The 25,260-nt window shown below is 37.4% G+C and overlaps 1 protein-coding gene across 1 annotated transcript in view; it reads left to right on the top strand.

Annotated features, from left to right (window-relative positions):
• The first annotated feature begins 2,699 nt into the window (after positions 1-2,699).
• MYPN (myopalladin) overlaps positions 2,700-25,260 on the top strand; it is a 47,557-nt gene continuing 24,996 nt past the window's right edge. The window contains exons 1-10 of the mRNA XM_010078230.1: positions 2,700-3,634; positions 12,963-13,138; positions 14,701-14,749; positions 16,850-16,997; positions 18,457-18,528; positions 18,738-18,879; positions 19,825-19,848; positions 21,893-22,009; positions 22,732-23,101; positions 24,625-25,212. Of these exons, the coding sequence (XP_010076532.1) occupies positions 2,700-3,634; positions 12,963-13,138; positions 14,701-14,749; positions 16,850-16,997; positions 18,457-18,528; positions 18,738-18,879; positions 19,825-19,848; positions 21,893-22,009; positions 22,732-23,101; positions 24,625-25,212 (2,621 nt within the window). The remainder of the gene's footprint in view (positions 3,635-12,962; positions 13,139-14,700; positions 14,750-16,849; positions 16,998-18,456; positions 18,529-18,737; positions 18,880-19,824; positions 19,849-21,892; positions 22,010-22,731; positions 23,102-24,624; positions 25,213-25,260) is intronic.

Raw genomic sequence — 25,260 nt, 5'->3', positions numbered from 1 at the left:
CTGCTCTCTTTGCAGGCTAAGCCAACTGCACAGTGCACAGAAAAAAGCTGGCTGTGGTTCTGTTTCTTCCCGTCTGCTTTTAAGCAGATGCAAGGGGCACATGGGGAGGAGGTCTAAAGTGAACTTGCCCCATGTTACAGCTATATTCGAGGTCTGCAGTTCATTCAAGTGGGAGGTTTGCCTTCCAGGCTGTAAACTCCATATGTTAGAATGTATTTAAACTCTTCAGAGTTGAAACTGTAGCTTTAGCTGTGACCTTTACAGCACATAATATGCTATCAGCACATAAACAAGATAATATAACCCCTTAAACACGTTCAGCCTCAGTAAGGTTGCACAGCTGTTTAAGAAGTAAAAGCTGAGCAAGCATAAGTAGTAACCATAGAGCAGGAACTTTAAAGCCTAATGGAGACTCTTTGTTCTTCTTAAGAGGTTAAATTACATACTCTGCAGTCACAAAGCAGCTTACAACATTATCTCATATGAGCTTCCCAAATCAATGTTCTCTTATGTGCCACAGCTTCACTGAAACATTCTGCCAGATAATTTAACACCAAGTGTTCAAATAGTACTGCAGACCCTTGCTCTGTAGCAGGGACTAGATTGGATGCTTAGAAGCATATAATTTATAATTTATTTTATTTGTCATTTTTCATACAGGGACAAACTTATCAATACTTTGATTGGGGTGCCTTTGTTGTCTTGCTGATTTTGCTTGTTTCATATTACCAAAATAAAACAATAAAAATCAATAAATCTAAAATGCCAAATATTTATGTAAGAAAAAAGAATTTCAGTATAAGAAATTGTCTCAAATGTACATGTCTCAATGTCTCAAAATGTACATCAGAATATGATAGCTTTATGTTCATTCAGTGAAGAAGAATATAAACAGTCTAAATTGAAGCTTTCCTTTTTGTAAATAAGGAAGAAGAGCTGTCACTCACATTCCAGGAAGAAATATTGCAGCAGTGCAAGATATTACTACCTCATTTGCTTTTTAACAGCCGTTTTCCAGGGACACTGCCCCACAAGCAGAGCAGAAAGCCCACCACAGGAGAAATATCTCTTTTACTTTTCCGCTCTTTTTCTGGCAACTTAGGCGGTTACGTAAAGCTATGAATGGGAATGTCTGAGGCAAGGGCATGCACGTTCCCTGCTCTTGATGCCACGACAGGAACAGAACCTTCTTCAGTGCAACAAATCAGACACCATGGGGAAGCAATATTTGAAACTATCACAGCAAGATTTGCCACGCCTAAATGAAGTAGGAGTGTGTCTTGGGTCAGGGCCACCACCATGCGGTCGCTCCCTCCCCTCCCCTGCCCACCTTTCCCCCTCCTGGTAAGATGGGGGAAAGGATAAAGAGGAAAAAAAAGTGGAACCTCCTGAGTTGAGGTAACGACAGATTTTAATAATACAACACGAGAAAAAGGAGAATATAATAATAAGATATAGAATACAATGAAAACACTGATACAATGGAAAGTGTCTCACCACCAAGAGCTTCACATAGACCCCCCACTCCTCTCCTGGCTAGCTCCCCCTTATATCTGGGCAGGACGTCAGCGTGTTATTGAACATCCCTTTGGCTATGCCCAGCTCCCAGCTTCTATGAAAAATTAACCCTACCCCAGCTGAGAGAGATACCGCACACTGCATATTCTGAGAGACAGACCCAGTAAACAGCCATGCACTGGTTTCAGTATCTGTGAGGTATCAGCTCTCTGAAAGGTTGTAAAGAGTATTTGTCTTCTTTGTCTTCCCATTTAACCCTCTTTGAGTGTGTTAAAAGGATGTCTGAATCCCTCTCTACATTCATAACAGCTCTTGTGTAAATAAAAGGGAGAATATTATGCAGAAGTACTGACTTAAGTGTTAAAAGGGATTATTTAGCTTCGCTTATCAGGCATGCAGGTTAAGTACAGGCTTTCTGATACTGTCTTCTCATCTGTGGTATATTTTTTCAGAACCAGGATGACCTAAGGTATTGATTTTGAAATGACATTCATATCAAATAATGACACAATTCTCTACTTACTTTAAATAGCTTACTAGAAATAATCCTTCATTTAAGAAGGTATAGGACATTTAGCACCGTTACTCCTTCCTATAATGCAATATCTTTAGGAATTTTAAATAAAAATTTGTCACTATAGAATATTTTTGCTCTTCTCTCCCCCTCTCATTCCTCCTCTCATCCCTCAAATGCTTTCGAGGGTTCATTTACTTACTACTTCAGTGTCTTTCAAGCTAAATTTACTTAATTTAAAAGTACCTTCATTCTCTCACAACTTTCAGTCCTTGAAATACCCACCATTTAATCTATCTGATAAGGTTGTTTCTTAGCTAAGAAACACACATCAGCAATGATAAAGATTTGACATTGAAACTCAGTTAATAGCTCTGTAGTTGACATTTTGTCTGGAATAAAATGCAAATTAACACACATGCAGTTGCTTTAGTAAGGCTACCAATGGTAGAAAGTGATAAAAGCTGGATTTTACTGGGTAAAGGCAATAGTACCCTGCAGTATGTACAGCAGCAGGCATTTAAAACAAGGCCATACTTACAAGTTAATGTTGAGCACACATATGCACTTTGAAAATGTGTTCTGCCTTTCAGAAGCCTGTAATAGTGTGCAATCAAAAAATCTGCTGTTGATAAGGTGTGGTCCTATTTTTCCTTTTATTGGCAGCATGCAAGACAGTTCAGAATCTTCGACTTCAATATCTCAACTTCTGAGAGAAAGTTATTTAGCTGAAACTAAACACCAAGGGAAGAGTGAAAGAAGCAGATCAGAACCAGCTTCTCATAATTTCCATTATGGCAATGCTTCTGGTGACTCAGATGAGGTAGCTGCCCAAGATGACCTTCCAGATCTCTCTGCCTTCTTGAGCCAAGAAGAGCTAGATGAAAGTGTAAACCTGGCAAGACAAGCTATTGATCAGAATCCACTGGAAACTGAACGGGATGAGCTTCAGGCACATTCACAGCACCCCCAAGATCATTTGAAAAACACAGGAAAACACAAACAAATGGCCCAGTCCACAGCTTTCTCTACATCAGACAATGGCCTGCAGTCAAACTTTTGTCAGGACCATGTCAGAAATACAAAGGGCTCCAGAGGGAGCTCTCAAGATCTAAAGAAACAACACCTCCCTTCTGAATCAGAATCAAAAAAGGAATTCCTAAACAAGGCAGCAGATTTTATTGAGGAGCTCTCGTCACTTTTCAAAGCTCACAACTCTGAAAGAATAAGACCCCGAACATGCAAAAACTACAGGAGCAAAATTGATTCTAAGAATAAGCCTGCTCAAAAAGGTAGCTCTAGCCTCTCTAGCACATCAGAAAACAGAGAAAGGCTTGCCATTCTAGTACCTCAAGACTTGGAAAACAAAGCAGAGAAAACATTTGAACAAACAGATGAGCAACAGGCAGCAAATTTGGAATCTATCAATCAATTAACAAGTGCAGAGCCAAAAACAGAGTCAGAATCTGCATCTGTGTGTTCTGATGAGCCTATTGGACAACCACCACGGTTTACTCAAAAATTGAAGAGCAGAGAAGTTCCTGAAGGAACCAAAGTGCAATTGGACTGCATTGTGGTAGGAATCCCAGCTCCTGAAGTCAGGTAAACATATTCTGCACTTGTCATTTTGTATTTCTGTAACAGTAGGTGTATGTCTTACTCTTTTCAGATATTTTGATGCGTATGTTTCAGTAATCTGTAGCAGAAGTCTCTTGATCTTGATTATTAAAATCAATTAAGAAAAAAATTGCTTTCCTTAAATCATACAAAAAGGTTGCTTATATTTTAAGACAACATATTTTGGGACACATTACTTTCTTTGAGTTTTTGGAAAACTGCTTTCAAATACTGTACATCCATAATTAAAAGAAAGTGCTAACTCCTTAGTGAGAAATGTTAGTTATCCTTATGGAAATGAAGATTGATTGTGTAAACTGGCTAAAAACACTGATGGCTGTGATACCTCTTGCTGATGTCTGAAGGTATTTGAGATGAGTGAACATAGGAATCTATAAACCAAAAACATTCATACATTATCAGAGAGGAAAGGAGTTCATTTAAGTTATTATACAATCAACCAGGAGCAGCTCAGTTCTAATTCAGATTCTGCTGTGACCTCAGAAAAAACGCTTCTGTTTTATCGGTTTTATCTGATGCTTCAGTTTTCACCTATATCTATAAGGATTCTGAAAGTTAAGTTACTAATATTTGTGAAGATCACTGGAGATGAAAGGAAATGTGAAAGAGCTACACTTTATTCAACAATTACATCAGTGGAATGAGAAACATATTATTGTAACTTTCATATTTATCTTGAAAATTCTTAGATTTCATCAGCGTTTCTGAATCTAAATTTGATCAGATAGAGCTCATTAGTCAAATTTACCTCTCACTTGCAGTGGTGGAATTATATTTATTTTACTGAGATTGTACCAATCCAATAGAAAAGAAAACTCTGTATCCATCTTTTAGAGGTGTACTATACATATTTGCATCCTAATATCTGCAGTAGCATAAATAGATACCCTTAGTCTAGATGGTCGCTTATCGTTTTATAGGCATTTTAGAAATCTGCATTGCTTTTCTAAATATTGAAAAGAACTATTTGCACCTTCAGCATCTAATTAAAGCTCTCTGAGCTTTACAGATGGTCCACTTTTTCCAGTCGTCAGCTCATTGTCTTCCTTATATACTTTGACAATGCTGAGTACAGCACCACTACCACTTCTACTGCAGTCAACACCTCTTATCATCTTTCTCACTGAACTAATAGGCACAATGAGCAAATGAAAATTATCTCAATGTCCAAAGATGGAAGCTCCAAAGATTTTTGTGGTAAAGAATCTTTGTCTTCCACTCCTCTGGATTTCTGGCATACCAGCTTCTAATTTTTCCGAAGGAAGAAGCTTTTACAACACACTATTAAGTACATAGGAGCAACAGTCCACAAATGAATCCTCTTGTTATGCACAGCCTTGTCATGAAGACAGAAAGTTACGCAGTTCATGGGATCCCTGAACTGTGACTGCCAGACTATTCTACCCCACTAGTGCCTTCAGTAATAACATACACAGGTTCTCGGTCCCTAACAAGACGTTGACCTGTGATGCCACGCAGGGTCTCTTGTCCATGGCAGGAATGTGAACTTCCAAAGGGCTACATGATTTGTTTACAGAGGAGGAATCTGTTCTAAAGCTAGGGGACATACCTTGTTGGGGAACAATATGCTTTCTACTATGCTTTATGTCTAAACTCACCACTTTAATTGACAATTTTGAGGCATTCCCTTGGTGGAGCTTATGCCATTATAAATGTTGCATTGTGTTCAGCCCTTAAATTCATAGAGAGTCTGATTAAAAGAGAAAAGAGTGCCAGAAATTTGGGGGTTTTGACAGAAAACAGGAAATATCATTATCGCTTAGATATTAGCAACATTCTCTGAAGACTTTTTCTTACTTGTAAAGATTTTGAGGCTTATTTCTCCAGGCACTTGCCTTGATAAATCTTTTTCATATTAAAAATGTCAGTAGGATCCCTGGACATGAGAAATAATTTATTTTTCTCTCATCATTCATAGCTTATAATACAAAGAAAATAACTGAAATAATCTTCTCTTACACATATAGACCTGTCCGCAAACTCAGTCTGGCTTGCTCTGTATTCAGAAAAGGTGAACACTGAATTGCTTGCTTATACACATATACTCTGGCTCACAATGTTAATGTATTTCTCCAGAAGGCCACAACACCATCCTTATAACAGCACATCATGGCCATGCCATTGACACATACATAATCTGAATTAGAAGCTGACACTATAAAGTCACTGAAGCCTTGCAAGGGCAGATCGGAGAACCCAGGAATAATGACTCATCCCATGGAGTATCCAGGGATGCCCAGGATGCCTATTCAGGGATCGCTTGATTCCACAGAATTGGGTGACGGGTATCTTTGTAACTTGGGTCTATTTTGGTCCCAACAAAAGCTTTTCCATTGAAATTTCTATTTCAACATTTGATTTTATTTTAAATAACGAAGTAAGCTACTGATGTGAATGACAGTCAATACAGGAGCTGTTACACTATTATAGAATGCTTATCCATCAGACTTTTCCAATGACAATATACTGCTGTCAGGCACTGTACTGCTCCAAACAGACCTTGGTTTACTGACACATGCTTGTAGCCAGATCAGGGTCTTTGAGGAGCTAACACAGAGGTCCAGAACTCACATGCTGATGCCTCAACACCAAGGGAAGTAGGGACAGGGAGAAAGAAGTCCCATGGAAAAGTCAGTCCCAAGCAGTCAAGCTCAAGAAAAAGATCAGGCTCAGCCTTCAGTTTCACTATTTAAACTAACAAATAAAAGAAAGTTTGAACTCTTTCTCCCCTTGTGTTTTTGTGTGTGTGTGTATATATGTGCTGTATTAAGGAGAAGGCTGGGAATATTAGCTGCTTGAACAGATCATAATTGTTTGTTAAAACTTTTGTCCTGTTCATCCAAGATTTTTTCAACTCCATCAATGTGTAGGAGTAACACTAAGAAAGGGTGTAAAAAAATTCACTTGCCTGAGTGATAAATATTTATGTGCTTCCAGTGATTGTGGCCTTTTCAGTCACTGCTACACCACTAGGAAACCAGAATATATCATGTACTTTGGGGTATGCGTTCCATTAACCATGTGGACCATGAGAATGCAGGGTTTTTTCACTAAAAATAGTGCTTATCTTTGATCTGATGTGCAAAGCTTCCAAAATAGTGAAGGAAGCACCTTGATGGTCATAGTTGTCCAACTGTGTCCAGAATTGGGCTCAGAACTGGCAACCATGTTGCTTTCAGTGTAACAGCTTTCTGAGGTTTGTGATGAGTTAGTTCAGTATCTGTGGAGCTGGGCAGGGAGAGAAGAATTCTGATAGATAAGAGAGATACAAAACTCGGTTGTCCCAGGAAAGGACCAACTAGCAAGGTGGCAACTGATGAAAGAAAGCTTAATACTGACTGGCTTTAGGGCATGATTTCTTCTTCCTTCAACTCAGCTGAATGACCAAGCTCAGTAAAAAGCATCCTTTGGACACGTGTGCTAATGCATGCTTGCCTGTGTCCTTTGACTTAAACTGGATTTCCTCACCACAGGAAGGAATCCCAAGTTACTTATAATGCTTATAATACATACAGTTACAATGTAGAAGGGGTACTGTGGGAACCCAGAGCATTGTGAAACAAGAAAAAGATTCAACAAGCTCTGTAATGTAGTTCCTCAGTCAACACTAGGAGCAATGAGATGGTTATACTGTTGTAATGAGGATTAGAAGAGAGAAATTAGAGACAGGAGATTTAGAAAGAAGCCAACCACAGGAATGCAAAGGACTGGAAATATGATACTATGTGTGAAAGCAAGACACTAGAAAACAAAATTGATGATGTAAAAAATGGTGTAAATGACATCCATGAGGGACCACGCTCAAAATATAATTGGGAATGATAAAGCGGTATAATTTACAGGCTTGGTAGGTAAGTATCTGGTGTATATGAGGGCTCACTGAGAGACAGATAATTGGGTGGTGGAGAAAGAGAAGAAACTGGGAACTGATTTGAAGTATCAGTATATGGAAAGCTAAATCCTGCTTGGCTAAATGCAGATAGACCTGTGCAGTTGCTTTTTAAGGTAATTCAGTCTTAATGTAACAAGCCCACATGAGAAGCAGCTTGTTAAGCCTACCTATCTAGAAATTTCAATGAAATATTACTCATTTTTCAGTATCATCAGCTGAATGTAGTCTCATAGAAGAGACAAAGACTGATACTATAGTATATGGGCCTCTAGCAACTCAGACATTATCTCATAATTAAAAAAGCACTACTACAATTATTGATTGATTACTTTATCTGACTATACTGCAGGTTAGAAATAAGCATTTAGGAGAAGCATGTAGCATATTTCCAAAGTGATAAAGGTTTTGATGACCTCCTTTTCATGCTTCCTTCTACAGCTCTGTTTCTGTATGAGTAATGATAGGTGTGACATTCACTCTCCTCTGTGAAGAGACCACTCATATTCCCTGAAGTTCAGATGTGCCTACATTTTTTCAAACTGTTTGTCACATCACTCCTGGGTTAATTTTACTTATGAATCACATTGCAGGGTTTGGCATACACAGCTATCCTGGAAGCGTCATGAGGATTTGATGTTCTAAAAACAGGCTGTATGTCATGAGCTTTCCATGAAAATGTTCTTTAACATAGCCTTACAAAGCTTAAAAAGTGCATTTTAGTGCTGCTTTGTTTCAAAAGACAGATCTGTAACTAATCACAGATTTTTAGAGACTCTGAAGGCACGCAAGATTAAGATTTCTTCTTCCTGGCTGCCAAATGAAAACATTTATCTGTTTTAGTGCTAAAAGTCTAGAGAGCCAAACTTCTCTTACAAGCAACTGCAGTCAAGTCCATGGATTAAGACCTAGGATGAATTTGGCACGGTGGATGACACCGCTTGTGCTTAATGTGAACCTGCCTTGTATGACAAAGCTATCATTACAATTCATGGCAGGAATGAAATGTCAGTGACAGAGAGTATAGCTACTTCAGTCATGCCACGTATCTCAATGTCAGAACTCCCCTTGGAACTGACATTTAATTGCTACCACGTACAACGTTTTGATGGTAAGAATAAAGTAAAATGTTAATAAGCAAGGACTAGATATTGCCATACCACAGATTTACATAAAGCTTAATTTCACAAGAAAGAATTGTTTTTCATTTATAAGCATTGCAAAAAGATAACATACATGTAGCACGCTCTTTTTCTTGGCTTAATCTCAAAATACTTTAACATTATGGTGAAAATAGTGACTAAAGTACACACTGCATCAGAGATCTAAACACGGGTTTGAAAGAGAATTGTATTCCTGAAGTTTTAAATTATTTCTGTTGCAAATTTTGGACGAGTCGAAGGAAAAAATAACTGCAAGAAAAGAATTAACTCAATCCTGCTTCACTGTCTGTTTGAGTCTACTAAAGGAATATTCTACTCACTACCAAAATAACTGGAAGAAATAGCTTACATGGTGTTTTTAAATTTGCTTATAGGAAATTAGCACTCTGCCTCACAAAGGCATGCAATATCAACTTATCTCTACACAAACACAACAGGTTAATTGGAAAAGCTGATCAGTAGTAGCACAAAGAGTTCTTATATCTTACTAGTGTCAATATCACAGCATTTTGTGTAATGTGTTTTGCTTTATGTGTCACTTGAACAAGGAGCCACATTTGAGTAGACACAAAAACATAGTATCTGTGTACTGTGTAAGTTATTTTAATCTTCTGAAAATATATTGCTGAAAATGAGATCAAATTCTAGAACATGGGTATTCTCTTTAATAGTTTTCCACATCTGCTAAAGCTAACATGCTAAAACAAGGCTACATTATAAGGAAGAGGCATGAGGTAGCTATATCAAAAGACATGAGTAAGCGCCATGACTGACCTCCGAAAGTACACAGCTGCCTGTTAGTGAAGAACCATACAATCTAATCTACTAGAAAACAACGGTAATGGTACTGTGAGAGTGAAATCCTTTAAAAGAGAAGTAGTTTGTAAATAACAATTTTAAGACCAGTGATTCCACCTTTTAAAAATTATTTTTAAGTTCTGCGTCACACCTTCTAAAAAAGATAAAGAGAATGGTAGATAAAAGATAAAGATATTAAAGTTAAGAGAATGGTTAGATACTCCAGAGAAATATATGAATATACGTGTATATGTATATATTCACTCTGTTCTTATACTCTTCCATAAGTGTCTGCTTTTGGCCACTGACATGTCAGCATGCTGGGTTAGGTGGACTTGTAGCCTGAGCCAGAACACCCAGTGAGTTCTTATTGATCTTTTTACATGTGCTAGCTCACCTGGCATCCCAGGATACGTGCTGATGCTATTACCCCCTTTTGTATGATGACAGCTGTCTCTTCAATTCCCAAAGGTGCTGAGTACTGTATGGGTTTGGTTAATACCCAGAACACTGTTTACAACTGCATTGCGAAGCACCTTAAAGAAGTTCCGCTGAAGTCTGATAAGTAGCATGAATGGCTGCTGAAAGCTATCCTGGAGTAAAGTGTTGTCCTAAGCAGACTGTCCACTGACAGAAAGTACCTCAGAGCATCTCATTTTTCCCACCAGAGTGTCAGAAAACCTAGCAAATGAGCTATGTTGAACTTCAAAGGGACAGATGAATGCTACCTTAACGTTGTGGCTTGCATTGAGTTCAAGCAAACACCCGTGGCAATCAAGATGCAGCTGTAGCCTCCTGACTGCCCAATCCTTTCTTTCATGGTTGTCAACATTTACCAAAAGTGATATATGTATAGGAGAATTTGCATGGTTCAGTTATTCTAGATCCACATGACTAGTGTCCTGGCACAAACCCTTTTTCGTTAGACCAGAACTGGGGAAGCTGGGCCTGGGAACATATTTGAACCTGCCATCTTTGCTTTAGAGTGAGAAACCTCCAGAAAAGAAGTCAGCATCAGGATTTTCACATTTTAAAGTACTGCTGCCAGATCTGCAAGAGCTTATCTATCAGAGCCCTAAGGCTCAAATGGAAGAGAAATTAGTAACTTTGGCTGAAATTCTCCACATAAAGCAGCACTAGTTTCTCATTGCAGTGCCTGCAAGAAGGCTGTGGATGTATTTTAGTGAAGCAAGGCTGTACTTCAGCTATGGAATAACAGGGAAGAAAGCTAGGACATTTTACACCCTTCTGGCATCTTCTAACATGATGATATTTACTACATGACTGTCCACTGCAATCACAAACGTGATTTCATAGAAGTCATTTTCTTAGACTAATATTCAATTCTTGTTATAATGGAGGCTTGTAAAAGAAGATAAGCAAGCAGATGTAGACACAAACCAAGACTTTTAAGTTCTAGCTCTCTAGCTACAAAGGTTTGCCTTTCTAAAAGGGGAAATTATGTTAAGCAGTGTGATTAATTCTACAGTGCAGGAGCTTCCCTCTGTAACAGGCAGACCTGTACGCTTTCCAAGCTGTACATTCAAGTCAGTTGACGGTACAGTTACAGATTACACTAATGTGCAACTCAAAGTGGACTGGGGAATACCTTGTCTACTTTAAGAAAGTCATGTTGGATGGCTAGGACTGATGATGCACAAATAGTGCATGGCTTATTTCTTAGCTATGTAATTAGCGTTTGAGTTCAAGATCTGTACTCCTTCATACCACATAGTCCCTTTGAGGCTCCTTTTTCAATTCTACATCATACTACTATTAAATTCTGGTTTTCCATTGGTATGGACTGTCTTATAGGGGTTTTTTTTCCAAGGTATTAATTTTGGGTTTCCCTCATGCTCAATTTGTAGCACAAACTCTTGTAAAAAGCTGTGCTTCCAAGAGGTGAATACAATTGAATGGTTAAACTAATTTATTTATTAATATTTTTATAAATTATCTGAGATGGAAATGTATCAAAGTACCCTATAGTATGAGCCAGAAAATAATAATTATTACAGTTTTTTACTCAAAAACTTATCCTTTCCACAGCTAATCTTATTTGCTGTAAAATATAATACCAAATACATTTGCCATTGCTTTGATAGCATTTCTATGCACTCAAAAGCTAGCAGGTACTTTTACCAAGTTGCCATATAACAAAGGATGAAACAATTATTAAATTAAAAAAATCAATTGAATAAAAAATGTTATCAGTATGACAGCCCCCACCCATACATGCAGAAGATGCATTGATCAACCACATGTATTTAAGAAAGCAACAGCAAACAGAAAATACAATTATTTTTGTGGCATTTTATATCTATCTATATTTATAAGCAAAGTTATGGTGAAGATGGATGCACCTTAGTTTGGCTTTTCAAATTTAGCTAGTTATCTAAAAATACAGGTATTTATGAGTATTATCCCAAACATTTAGCTCTGGATCCCTATACATAATACTGCACCTTCTCTATAAAACCTAGATTATTTTATTAAATTTGAATCTGGTTCTGCAAACCAACCTGCTTTTTCTGTTCTGGCTTTTCCATATTAACAAGCAACCAGGGCTGCTCTCTTCTGCTATTAGCTCTCAGGTTGAGCTGATGGTTACTGTCCCTTTACACATCCTATGGAGCTGTCTTTTCAGGTTCTGCTTTTACTTTTGCTTTTATTCCAGCATTTTCTCCTGAAACAACCCTTCTGAACACTCAGGCACTTAGAAATGCCTTAGATGAGGGTGTGAAGTCTCTAAAGGGCCCAATATATTATTGGATGTGTAGCTGTAATACGATGCAAAAAACCGTGAGGTCCAGCTGTCTCACTGGCCATGTCCCTGTGAGGAAGTGCCTCTATATTGTAATAGATCACTTGTTTCCCTGTGATACACTTACACCAACTTTTCTAAAAAGCAGATTTTCTTAAATATATGACAAAGAGTAACACTTTAGTAAATTTCAGTCACATTCTGAATCAACATGAACTTTGGAATCACAAGTTTGAGGGAAATTTGTTTACTTAGGGTTTGGGGGTTTTTTTGCTACAGTTTAAGCCACCACACAGATATGAATGTATCTCAAGAGAACTTCCGAGCTGTATTGATAGTGTTCCAAATTCAGAGCTCTTCTATTCAACTACTGAAATCTGTATATCAAGAAAAATACGTTCTAGTCACTTACATAAACTAGTTTGTTAATACGTTTAAATACTACAAAGAAAGGAGCTCTATTATTTGCTGTATTTGAATAGTATGAAAATCATAAGTTATTTTATTCCTAAGTCTGTGGATTCAACACTTGTCTGCAGTGCTCTGTCTGAATCTTCAGGCTAAAACCCACCAACTGTATTATCAGAAAGACTTCAAACATTGTCATTCTAGTTGTCAAGTTGTTTGCATTCGTAAACAATATTTTTTGCCTTGCAGGTGGTACTGTGAAGGGAAGGAGCTTGAAAACTCACCAGACATTCAAATTATCCAGGCAGGTGATCAACACTCATTAGTTATTGTTGAAGCTTTTGAGGAGGATACAGGACGTTACTCATGCTTTGCTTCAAACATCTATGGAACAGACTCCACTTCTGCAGAGATTTACATAGAAGGTAATGTTAGAATTGGTGCAGAAATTGGTTGTGGAAATTGGTCTTATGGGATTAAGACACAATTATGTATTTTGTATGTTAACTGTGTAATAGATTTCACACAAACACTATGTAGCACAGAGTCAACGCTTTTCATCATTATTAAAATACTTGTTACTTCTCTGTAAAATACCCTTCAGACAAGTGACTGCCCTTTGCATATAATTTTATTGTGTTGCTTCCCAGAGATTTTATACATCTCACTGCAAGATCAAAGTCTAGAAATATTCAGATTCTGATGCCACCTTGTATTTTTTGTCTATGGTACTCTACAGAAATATAAGAACCTAAACTTTGTGTCTAATTCTTATTAATCCTTTTTCCTTACAGTCAGTATTACAAATTGAGTATAGGATAGCTTCATCGTGACCTGGTATTGGGACCTTGTAACCAAAATAAATATGCCAGCAATTTGATATTTCTCTTGCACAATAGATGCTGTAAATGAAACAGAATATATATCTGCAGATTTAAGTCTCTTTTCTTTTTCCTTATGCTTTTTAATGTATCCTACCTGGCTTAAGAGAGGTCTATTATATTTCTTTTTAACATTTTTTTGGGTAAGGGTTTAGACTGCATCCATCGTTATGCTAGCAGGATTACAAATTTAAAATAAACACATAGACTCTTTATTTTTTCCTTTTGTCTTTTTTCCATTTCTCAGGCAGAGAAATATACTATGAGTACCATCACTGAACAACAGTGGGACCATTCATAAATTAAAGCACCTACCCCTACTTAATGCAACGTTAATTTTGCTCTACTGTTATTCTTCTTTCACGTCTCTAATCTGACAGTGAAAGGACGAATCCTTTTTTTAGTATCTGCACTGTCCCTGACATTAATGGGAGATGTCTGTGCTTGGCAGGGATTTACTAGTTCTCAAGACTGGGGCCAAGGCCTGCTTTTACCTAACTCAGTGGCTGTTGGATGGAAGCCAAGCTGATGGAGATGTTCACTGGCAGGAGATGCAGAGAAAATGCAAATTCCAAACACAGTGAAGGCTGAATCAGAAGTGTAAAATATCTCAGTAAGACAGCTGTTAGTAAACTGAGCTACTATCTTTGCCAAACTGTGCTACAAGGCACAGGTTAAGAATAATAGCTATGATTCCAGGTCCCGCTCCTTTTTTCCCTTTTCTTTTTCAAACTGGTAGTGTCAGGTGTCTGAGAAAAAAACCCTCTTACTCAAGTCACAACAGCAATTACAGACTAAATCATACTAGTGGCATTTTAAAGAGAACCTGAGGAAGACCCAGATATACATTCACTCTTGGATGCTGTCTTCCTCATTTCAATTGCACCTCATCCCAAATCCCCAAATCTGTCAATAACAGTTCTGCATCGTATACAGTAGGCAATGTTTGTTCATTTCCACTGCAATTCTATCTTTTGTTTTATCATAGCTTTATAATATATATCCTTAGAATGCTCTACAGGACATTTGAATAAAGGTTTGTATTATTCATAGATAAACTTTTCCAAAACACCCTCTGCTAAGTGATTTTATTTTTTTTTTCATAGGAGTCTCTTCTTCTGATTCTGAAGCTGAAATCAAAGACGAAATGGATCAGTAAGTTTAAAATCAATTACATCTTCCGTATTTCTTACAGCTAAAAAACCCCACAAATACAGACATTTCAGTTTCCATTAACATTTTGCAGCTTCCGACACATGAGGCTTGTGTGTTTGGTTGTTTGCTTTACAAATAGTATGGAACAAATACATATTTGCTTGTGTGTCTTGAACCTTAGCTTAAGAATTGAACCTTTAATATTAAATATAAACATCTGAAGAAATATGTTACCTTAAAGATTAAACTACTAAAATTAATTTATTGAAGCAGATGCCACTTGACTAGACGCAACTTAAATGGTGATTTAAGTGTCTGACTTGGAAAAACAATGTAGTAAAGTTTCTGCCATGAAAATATGATATGTCATTAAGTTTTTGGTAGAAGATGGCTATACCTGGGTTATTTAGATTGAAAATAAGGAAATTAATACATATGAACTAGAGTAAATTGAAATGATGAGTATAAAACACTAGTTAATTATAAAAAGAAAGAAAAGGTGTCAGACATAATCTAAAACCTGGGAAATAATTTTATTTTTCCTAAATGAAATTCATTCCCTGTGCATTTAGAACCTGATCCAATGCTGTTAAAATCTATAGTCTTCCAGAATCAAAAAGTCTTTCTATTAACTGGGAAGAGAGTCAGACTAGTTGAAAAACTAAAATAATCAATCTTTTATTTTGAGCTCCTTTGTATGCATTAATTCAACCCCAAAAGCAACCACTTCTTAATAAAGAGGAAATTTTAATCAGATAAACTTATGCACCCTTGGTTTTTTTCCATTATTTGTTAAGCAGGGTTATACTCATTACAGATGTCTTTTTTTAAAAAAAATGCAAACACAAAACACTGCAGTGTGTTTGACCGAAGACCTCAGTCTGACAGCAAATCCTGTCTTAGGTGAATTTTACTTCCAAGTCATAATACTCCAGATTGGATTGGTTTATGAAATTTAAAAAAATGTAAGAGTTGAATAGAGTTAAGATCAAGAAGATCTCAAAAGTTCTGGAATTAATTGCTAAGTTTTTCGTAGTTCTAACTCAGACTTTTCCAAATGTCTCTGACATAATGTTTTTTCTTATTTATCTGATTAGTTGTTAATGTAGTGTTGACCATGATCTTGATCACTTGATGGCATCTCTAAGTTGCTTACCTCATTGAATTGTGAAGTAATGTACTGCATTCTGTATTTCTTAGAAAAAAAAGAATGCTGTTCTGACACTGTAGCAAGATGTCCTCAAATGATAGAATTATGAAAGATCAAGCTTGGGATTAATCAGAGTGTCTTTATTTTTGCTCAGCTTTCAGCTGTTGTCACATCAATCTCAACGCCTGTAAATAAAAGGGAATTAATATGAGAACAGGTGCAAAAGAAAGTTGACAATTTCAAAAGAGAAATCAGTGATCACAACAATTGTGTGTTCACTCTGAGTAAAGCTTCCTCTGGTCTGAATGCAGGCTTTCCTGGGGGGACCTGTGGTACATTCCAGAGCAGCTAGTGTGTACCTCAAACTGAAGAAAAAGACCATATCTTCATTGTCTGCATTATTTTACTTAGCAATAAAAATAAATAGGGACAAGTCTTTAACTTCCATAGAGAAACAACCTAGAAGTTAAGAGGTGTCAACCTGTACATTAACAAAATTGCATGATACGCAAATAAGCATAGCTCTCTTTTTTATTTTTCAGCACTAAATTATTGAATTTGTATCCAAGCAGACCATGGTATTTTAATTACCTTATAGGCCCAAATCTTCATACAAGCTCAGGGAGCAGTGCAACAGAAACTAGCACTGTCCTCTGAGAAGCTAGTATCCCTCTCTCATGCTACTCAGAGCTGGTAACAGCAGCTTTCAAGCCAGAATTGGGTTAATCCAGGCCATTTATTACATTTGGTGTAACTGAACTAAGTATGAGAGATCAGAGTGGCAAGATACGCAGCCTGATTCTTATAAAATGCGGTTTACCTAGGAGTACGTATCAGTTTAGATCAAGTGGAATTCAGTCCCAGAAGTGAGACTGGGGTTAACATGTCATTGGGATAGGCATAAGTAAGACCTCCAGTTAGAGAACTTGTTTTTGGTTAATATTCCACAGCAAGCCAAAGCCAGCTGACACCTCCTTGAATGCAGCATCTCCTGCTGCTAGAACTGCAACCAAGCATCAAGAAACCTCCAAGGTGCCATCCACAGTGGTTCAGCCTGTGTCTGTACCTGTCCAGCCTGTGTCAACACCAGTTAATCAGGTACGGGAGACAGTACTGTGAATCTCAAGGACCAAAAGCAAGCTCTTAAAAAGGTGTTTCTTCTACAGTTTGTGACTCAGAACCCCCACATTTTCTAGCTTTTGCTTTGCTGTTGAAGTTCAGCTTTGAACCTTATAGCCATACAGTAGTTGCACACACAGAAGAGCTGTCCTGCCTCCTAGCTAACCTTTAGCACCTGGCAAAGGGAAGGGAACCTTTCATCCCCAGCTTCCAGACATCTCCGTGGCAGTGAGCAGGGGGCGCAGCTGCCGCTAGCTCAGCCAGCGGCGGGAATGCATGTGTACTCCAGCAGGTCACAGAGTGCATGCCGTGAAGGGCACTTGGATGTGTAAGTCAACTCGCTGGCGTCTTCATATTGCAGACTGACTCATTCACTTTCAATAGTGGCAGCCTATAACTTTTTCCTCTCTCTCTCTCTCTCTCTCCAAAACTCAAATGAAATAATTTTCTTTCAATGAAACTTATTTTAAGATAAATAATTCACTCCTATGTTTACTTTATATGAAGATATGCTTAATTACCACATAACATTTTAATTTCCATATCAAAGAGTTTCCAATTAATGTTAGCATGCATTTTGAGTCCTTTTTGTTGCAAACTATTAGAATATAACTGTGAATTGTTTCCTAACAGGAAAGAAGAGACATATTTACTTAAAAATAAAACTGAAAAGTAAATGAGAAGCTCACTTTACCCTGCCTTTTCAATGTTTTCAGCCTACAGTTGGGTGGTAACCACTGAACAGATACTGAATAGGTGAAGTCACACACCTTCGCTTTTGACTACAAAGAGAATAGAACTAAACCTTTGCAACATTTTGCTGTTTTGACAGAGGTTGCCTAAATCAAGTTATCTCAAAAATTACCACCTTTAATCTTGTTGGCTTATAAAACACCATCTATAAAATTTGTCTATGTTTCCTGAGATACTGAATCACTAATTCTGCTGTTCTGAGGCAGCTTCTATTTCACTGAAGTGAAAAACTCTATTAATCAAGTTATGTAAGGAAGTCTTCCAGAAGGAGAATAATCTCATTCTGATTTCATGAAGTAGGATCAATAGGATGATATTCCACCTCTGTAAATTGTAGAAGTCACACACACAGCTTGACTTAACTTTTACTTAATAAGATCCATAAATATTTTGTAAGAATTTTTAAAAGGAGACTACCACCAAGCAGCCCACATAGCGAAGTATTAATAAAATGTTATAATACACTACAATGAAGTTTTCCTTGCCATGATTAACTCAATAAGGCAATAAGATCACTAGCAGTAGTCTACAATAGAGCAACTTCTATTCATTGCATTAAATATTTTGCTTTGGACTTCACCTACCAAATCTCTTTGGTGTCATGCCAAAAGCATGTTTCGCCTGTATATGGAAAAATAACTTCTGTACACCTTAACATCATCATGTGATGTTTTGCAATCTACAGGCTCAAAGCCCCACTAATTATTTGCAAGGACTGGATGGAAGACCTATAATTGCTGCTCCTGTATTTACAAAGGTAATTTGTTCTATGACATATTTGAAAACTAAAGAGGACAATTAATGGAGAGATAATTAAAATTTTCTAGCTATCAAAGATTAAAAAAGGAATGATGCATTTTTGTCTTCATTTAAGGATTTAAGTGGCTTTATGAAATCTTACTGAAATCGGTATTACTTCCAGACCAATAAGACATTTGCTGACTGTCTATTCATTTTCTCTATTAGATGCTACAGGATATTTCAGCTTCTGAGGGGCAGCTTGTTGTCTTTGAATGTCGGGTGAAAGGAGCTCCTTCCCCAAAGGTTGAATGGTATAGAGAAGGAACACTGATAGAAGATTCTCCAGATTTTAGGATATTACAGAAAAGTACGTTTCTTGTGTGGAAATACTGTGTCTAATAAAATATAGGCAAGCTATAAAATTGCTAACGTAGCAACACTCTGAATCTCTTATCACAATTGTAAGAACTATATAAGCCACGTTTATAGCAATAAATCTGGGTTCCAGAAGCCAAACCTGTGGATGAATTGAACACCATACTCACTGGTAGTATTTGTCTGAGATTCCTCAAGCTATTGAATTGGTTTGCCTTCTGCTTTGGTCCCTTTGCCACTTCAACGTCCTTTTCAAATTCAGCCTTAATTCTGCTGTTTGGTTTTGGTTTTGCACCATTTATGCTGAGTTCCATCGCCTGTAAATCCCTCATCTTCCAGTTAAGTGCTACTATAGCAGTGCTTATGGGCAGTGGATTACTTATTTATCCACAAAAGTAATCTGAGGTACACGTTAGCATGCTTACACATACATGTGTGTGCACATGACAGGTTGTAAACATATACTTCTACTTTAACTTTCAAATGCAGTCAAAACATCTGCAATTTTCTCAAAATTCACTGGAATGCTAAAATTGCTAAAACTCAACAGAAATTCTTTAAATATCACACAAAATCAAACCTAAACAAAACAATGTTTTATCATAACTTGATTTCACGTGTGTAATAGTTTCAGAAATTGTCTTCAAGACATAATAAATTAGTACTAAGATTGCAAAAAAATACTTGTTGCAGAATTTATTTCCTATTCATAAGTTCTCAGAAGTGTTCATAAGTGTTCATAATTGGTCAGTGGATTTGACATACCACTGAGTACAAGGCCTGGCTGTCTCCACCACCCCTTAAGCAGAGAACTGGATTAAAAGGTGTATTGTGTCATATTGAGAAGACCAAGCTTCATATTTAGGGCTTAAGGAAAAAAAAATTATTGGCAAAGTAAGTATATTCAATCTACTAATTCTGCTCTTCTTCCCTTTAGAGCCACGGTCTATGGCTGAACCAGGTAAGGATCATCAAAAGGCTCATATGTTTTTGACTTTCCAAAGGTGGTGACTTAACCTCACAAAGTATTAATTATTTAAACTCTGTAATTTAATTAACACAAATTATTCTTTTTTCCCATGTTCTGTAGCTACTAGTGAGATGCATTTTACTGTAGACTGTTCCCTAAACATATAATTTGAATTAATTCTATCACTTTTGAAGAAAAGAATATTTCCACTGTGCTTTGACCCAGTTCTAACTTAGGACCTAAGTGTTGCAACCTTATGAGCCAAAGATTAACAAAATTAATGTATGAGGGTCCCCTGTATATCTGAGGTTCAGAAGCACACCAGATGATGTAGGACAGAGCTATTTTTATCTAGTTTACTAGTTAGGGAACATTGCATCAGATGTTTAGCCATGTCAGCCATTCCCTTTGCTCACTACCAGCGTAATATGAGAGTATCACATCAGGTGTTCCACCCCTGATATCAGCAAATCCTATAAAAGTATCTGAATTTGCTAATTTCAAGGGTCAGAGCAGAATGTAGGCTACTCTGCATGATTTGAACAAAGGAGCCTTATAGATTTTGATTACTTGTCCATGAGACAATCACACTCCCTGTTATGCTTTTCAATATTAAAAATATAAAGCTGCCCCTCTTAAGACAGAAAATTACCAAAGGAGTATTAATTCTTATGGAATATAAACTTCTGTAACTCTTCTCCTTGCTCTATTAAAAGTTTTTTTTAACCCCCAAAAATGTCTTGAAAGAGACTCCCTCTTTCTGCAATGTCTCTTGCTGAGACTTAGGAATGAAAAACGGAGCTTCTACCAGAACCCACCGATGCTGTTCCTTTAGTGTCCAGTGGCATCACTGTTGAGTAACGTGAAGCAGTTTTTAGAGGGCAATTGGTTGGGTGCAGTTGTCACTGCCTCATCACCTGCTGCTCCTTCAGAAGGAATCTGGATTTCCATGCATGCAGTGGTTGGCAAATCCAAGTACTATAAACTAGATACTATGATGCCTTAAACTAGTTCTATAATCCTGGTACTATAATAAACTATTATTCTCCTATGGTTGTTAGCAAAATAATCCCTTTGTTGCTACTAGATTTACCTCAGTGATGACATGAAACAATCAAGTTTAAGTGTGATATGGTATTCTGCAGAAACACTCATAAAGCATTAATCCTGCAAGGTTTTAAGAAAGTTTCTTGCAAAATGGTAGCAAAATAGTCACAGACTCGTTGAAGAAATGCTATTAGCCCACATTTCAATATACTTTAGATGTTACTCTCCCTCCCCATCCCAGCTACCCAGCCATGTGAAAGATTTAAAAACCCATCACCATAGGTATTTATCAGCTGGTTTATCAGCCCAGACATGTCAGATACTGGCCAGACAGGAATGTCATAACCCCAGATTGACTTTTCAAGATGGAATTTAATTTTTGCTAGTACAATTTTGCTAGCACATTTTTGGTGCCCCTTAGTCTTCTTCACAAAGAAGTGAAAAGGCAACTTCCTTTAAGCACAATTAGCACAATCCCCTTTATCTGCAAATCTGCACTTGGAAAATGTCAGCCTACATGTATGTATTTTGCATTTATTCACCTTAGAGAGTGACTGCACTTGAATTGTTCCCAGTTAATAACAACTAATCTTTAAAACTGCAAAGAGATAAAAATATGTATATTTTAGTGAGTTGTGAGTATAGAGTACATTATATTTCTCCAAATTAAATTTTAAGTTCCTCAGAGAAAAAGCCTGTACTTTATATGATTAGGAAAACATTTTCTAATGTTTTCCAGACACTGCTGACACCTGTTCTTCACTTTTGTTGGGCATGCTGGAGCACAGAGGGTACCAGTTGCTGCAGACAATGCTGATAACAGCTGCTGCACACAAAGGCTGCCAAAATTGATAATACTGATGAAACTAAAATCAAACTGAGCAAGGTGGAAAACTTTAAGGAATTGTCCCCGAGGGTAGCCAAGGCTTTGTGTCTTTGTTCAATGTATGTTCAATTCAAGTAATAATACTGCTCTGATGCTTTGCAGAGGAAATTTGTACTCTCGTTATTGCTGAAGTATTTTCAGAAGACTCAGGCACTTTCACCTGTACTGCAAGCAATAAATACGGCACAGTATCTAGTATAGCTCATCTAACTGTCAAAGGTAAGAGTTTGTTTTAGTCCTTTCCTTGCTAGTAAATACAAGCAGAACAGGCTGTTTATCAAGAGCTGTTTATCGAGCATACAGATTGCTGTCTTTTCAAAGTCTCCTTCCCCAATTATGAATGTGAAGGAACAAGGTACATTAGGGAATGAATCTCACACAGCCCTTATGAAAACATGACTCTTGCTGACCTCAAGATTTGAGTAATAGCCATTTTTGGAATCTCCATCTGGTTTGCTGTTTCAATAACCCTTTGGTGCAGAGCCCAGAGGAGGAAACCTCAAAACAGATTCTTTCATACTGCCTACACGATTTATGCTGCTAAGGGAGTAAGCAGTTAGGTGAGCAAAATACAGTACATAAAGGCACAGTGCACTGTTGACTCCAATTCAGTTCAAGTTCTGGCAGCAATCTTTATAACTAAAAAGTTAATGAATTCTCTGAAAATAAAGTGTATTTCAAAGATGCTGGTGGAATTCATGGGAGACATGGCTGAAGACCACTGCTGGATCTTCCAAACTAGAACTGTGTCTCTTTTTACCCTGCCTTTACAATATTCCTTTGTTAAGGGAATTTGTTGTTAAACAAATGAGGTCAAACAACTCAGTACAACAGCTGGAACATCAGAGTAAGTTTTTACAACTGTAACTTTTGTGATTTCATTTCACGATAACTTTTTCACGATTTACATGTCACCAAATGTTTGATATTTGCTATTTCAGCATCTGAAGACAGCAGCAATGCTGCTACCCTTCACTCAATGAGCTCAATCAGCTTAATTGCTGCTGAACATCAACCTCCCCCACATACACCTTCCCATTGTGTAGTAAATCAACCCCCCAAACCTAAACTTGAAGGCGTTCTTGTGAACCACAATGAACCCAGATCGAGTTCCAAGACAGGTCTCCGTGTGCACTTCAAGCTTCCTGAAGATGATAAAGGGAGTGAATCATCGTTAGAAGATGGACCTGGCACTACAAACCAAAACAGACCCAACCATTTCCAGGAGAGGATAAATGGACAGCCAATGAAAATCCCAGAGCCAACATCACCATCCAAGGAACCCCCTCCAGTACTGGCTAAACCAAAGCTGTAAGTAAAAGTATTCTAAGTCTCAAAGAGCATCACTGATATTATTCAGTATTCATAGACCAGGACACTATTGCAGTAGATCAAAAAACTCAAATGCAGAACAAAAAGACAGGCAGTATTACATGATGCTGGCCTAATAAACCATACTCTTACAATAAATATTCTACAGAACTACATATTTTTTTCCTGTACATGCCTCTTGGGAAAAGTGTTCTTCAATTTTAAAAGGAAAATGTTTTCCCTTTGAAATTTTATTTAATTCCACAATGTTTTCTCCTTCAAACAAAAGGTGAACAACATTGCTTTTATGAAGGCAAAATAAAAGCAGGTTCTTCAAATATATCTCACCCAATTCTGAGTGTATGTGTATCCAGTGTATGCAGTTTTGCCAAAACCAGGCATATTCCGTCTTATACATAGTATGGGCTAGCAGTTAGCTAGCAACTGTAGTTCCAAAGTTCCTCATGACTTCTGTCTCACAAATGTAATCTCCTCCTAAAACTGATAAAATACTGGAAATGTCAGATGTATATATGAATGACACAAAATCAGGATTGCACAACTTCTAAAAACTTGAAGTTGCTATCTTTATCTATCTTTAATGTGATTTTTGTTTAGTGCATTATAGAAACAATAATTCTTTCAAATAAAAAGAAGTTCTGTTGACTTCATGCATTTGGTTTGTCAGTACAAGTTATGGTTGATTTCTACTTCTACATTTTTGACTTTTTAACAATAGTTATTTAATACTCGACAATTTATTACATGATCATTTTCCATATCCTCTGTCCTTTTTGGTTTTGGAAGGGGAAAAGTTAGCCTGTTTTCCATATGCTGTATTTCCATACCAATAATAACTAAACAAACCACTTGACAAGGTAAAACAATTTTTCCTAATTCCAAAGTTAAAAATCCCTGAAGACCTACGCAGTAGATAGCATCTAGGAAAAAACTACTGCGTGAAATACAAGTCCTCTCTGAATGATGCACTCCTGCCTGGCACCAAATGTCAACACCACCTAAACTATATTGGCAATATCTCTTTTGTTGGATTATTACAAAGCTTTATTAGCCAAAATGCTGGTTTCGGAACCCACTTTAGTAAGAGCCAAATAACTGCCATCCGGCTTAAAAATGCTGATTTAGAATCTGATAAACCAAATCCTACACTTAGTTACACAAGCAGAGGAATACTAAGGTGACATAGAGCAGAATTTGAAAATGCTATCTCTTAAATATCCTCAAGTAAGATTTATATTTATATATCAGTCAAATAATTTTCAGACAAAAAGCTTTTCTGCCTCTGGCAAAGAAGGGGAGAGGAAGGGAAAGTTTATTTTAGTAGCAAACTAATATTATGCTCTTGTCATAATGTTAGAGAATATGTCATGTAGCAGTTTCCCCTACCTCTTACTGTATCACAGGACATAGAATTTTTCTCTTGCAATTCATATATGGAAATGTAGTCAGCCAGCACATTCAGGACTCATGACCAATTTTGCTCATCTTTGTTTTATGTGCAGTGATCAGACCCAGTTAAAACAGCTCCACAACCAGGTCTTGCTTGAACAACAGCAGATGCATCAGTCATCTACAAGAGAGTTGTCATTCAACACAGCTTCAGTGAATTCTGCTACTTCAGTCCATCAATGGTCCACCTCAACTATGTACAAACAAAAAAAAGCCTCTGCTTCACAAACATTCAGCTTTACCCGACCTAAGGAGTTCCTACCATCACAAAACACATCACCCACCAGCTCCTCTTCTAGCTCCTCAGCTACAACATTCAGCAATGTCCCTCAAGGAACTCAAAGAACAAATAACAAGGAAAATTTCACAGGAAATCCACCACCTGCCCACTCAAGGTCTTCAGGAGGGTTTACAAGCAAAAGCGAACAGCCTCTGACAAGCCCTAAAGAATCCACAGTGCCTCCATTAACACTTTCTACATCTAGTGTAAAACAGTTTCAGCCACAGAGCGTGACTCCTGTTCCAGTCTCCCCAACTGGCTGGATTCAGAATCCAGCAGCTTTCCTAAGTGCTGTTCTTCCTTCACTTCCTACTATGCCATCGACCAATGCCATGGGACTGCCTAGAGGCTCACCTGCCACGTAAGTACCATAAACCACATGTGCAGAAGCAGGGACAAGAGATACTCA

The sequence above is a fragment of the Pterocles gutturalis genome, unplaced genomic scaffold (assembly GCF_000699245.1).
Source record: "Pterocles gutturalis isolate BGI_N339 unplaced genomic scaffold, ASM69924v1 scaffold35508, whole genome shotgun sequence".
NCBI lineage: Eukaryota > Metazoa > Chordata > Aves > Pterocliformes > Pteroclidae > Pterocles > Pterocles gutturalis.
The sequence above is the reverse complement of the archived record's forward strand: the minus strand, read 5'-3'. Positions and strand labels throughout refer to the sequence as shown.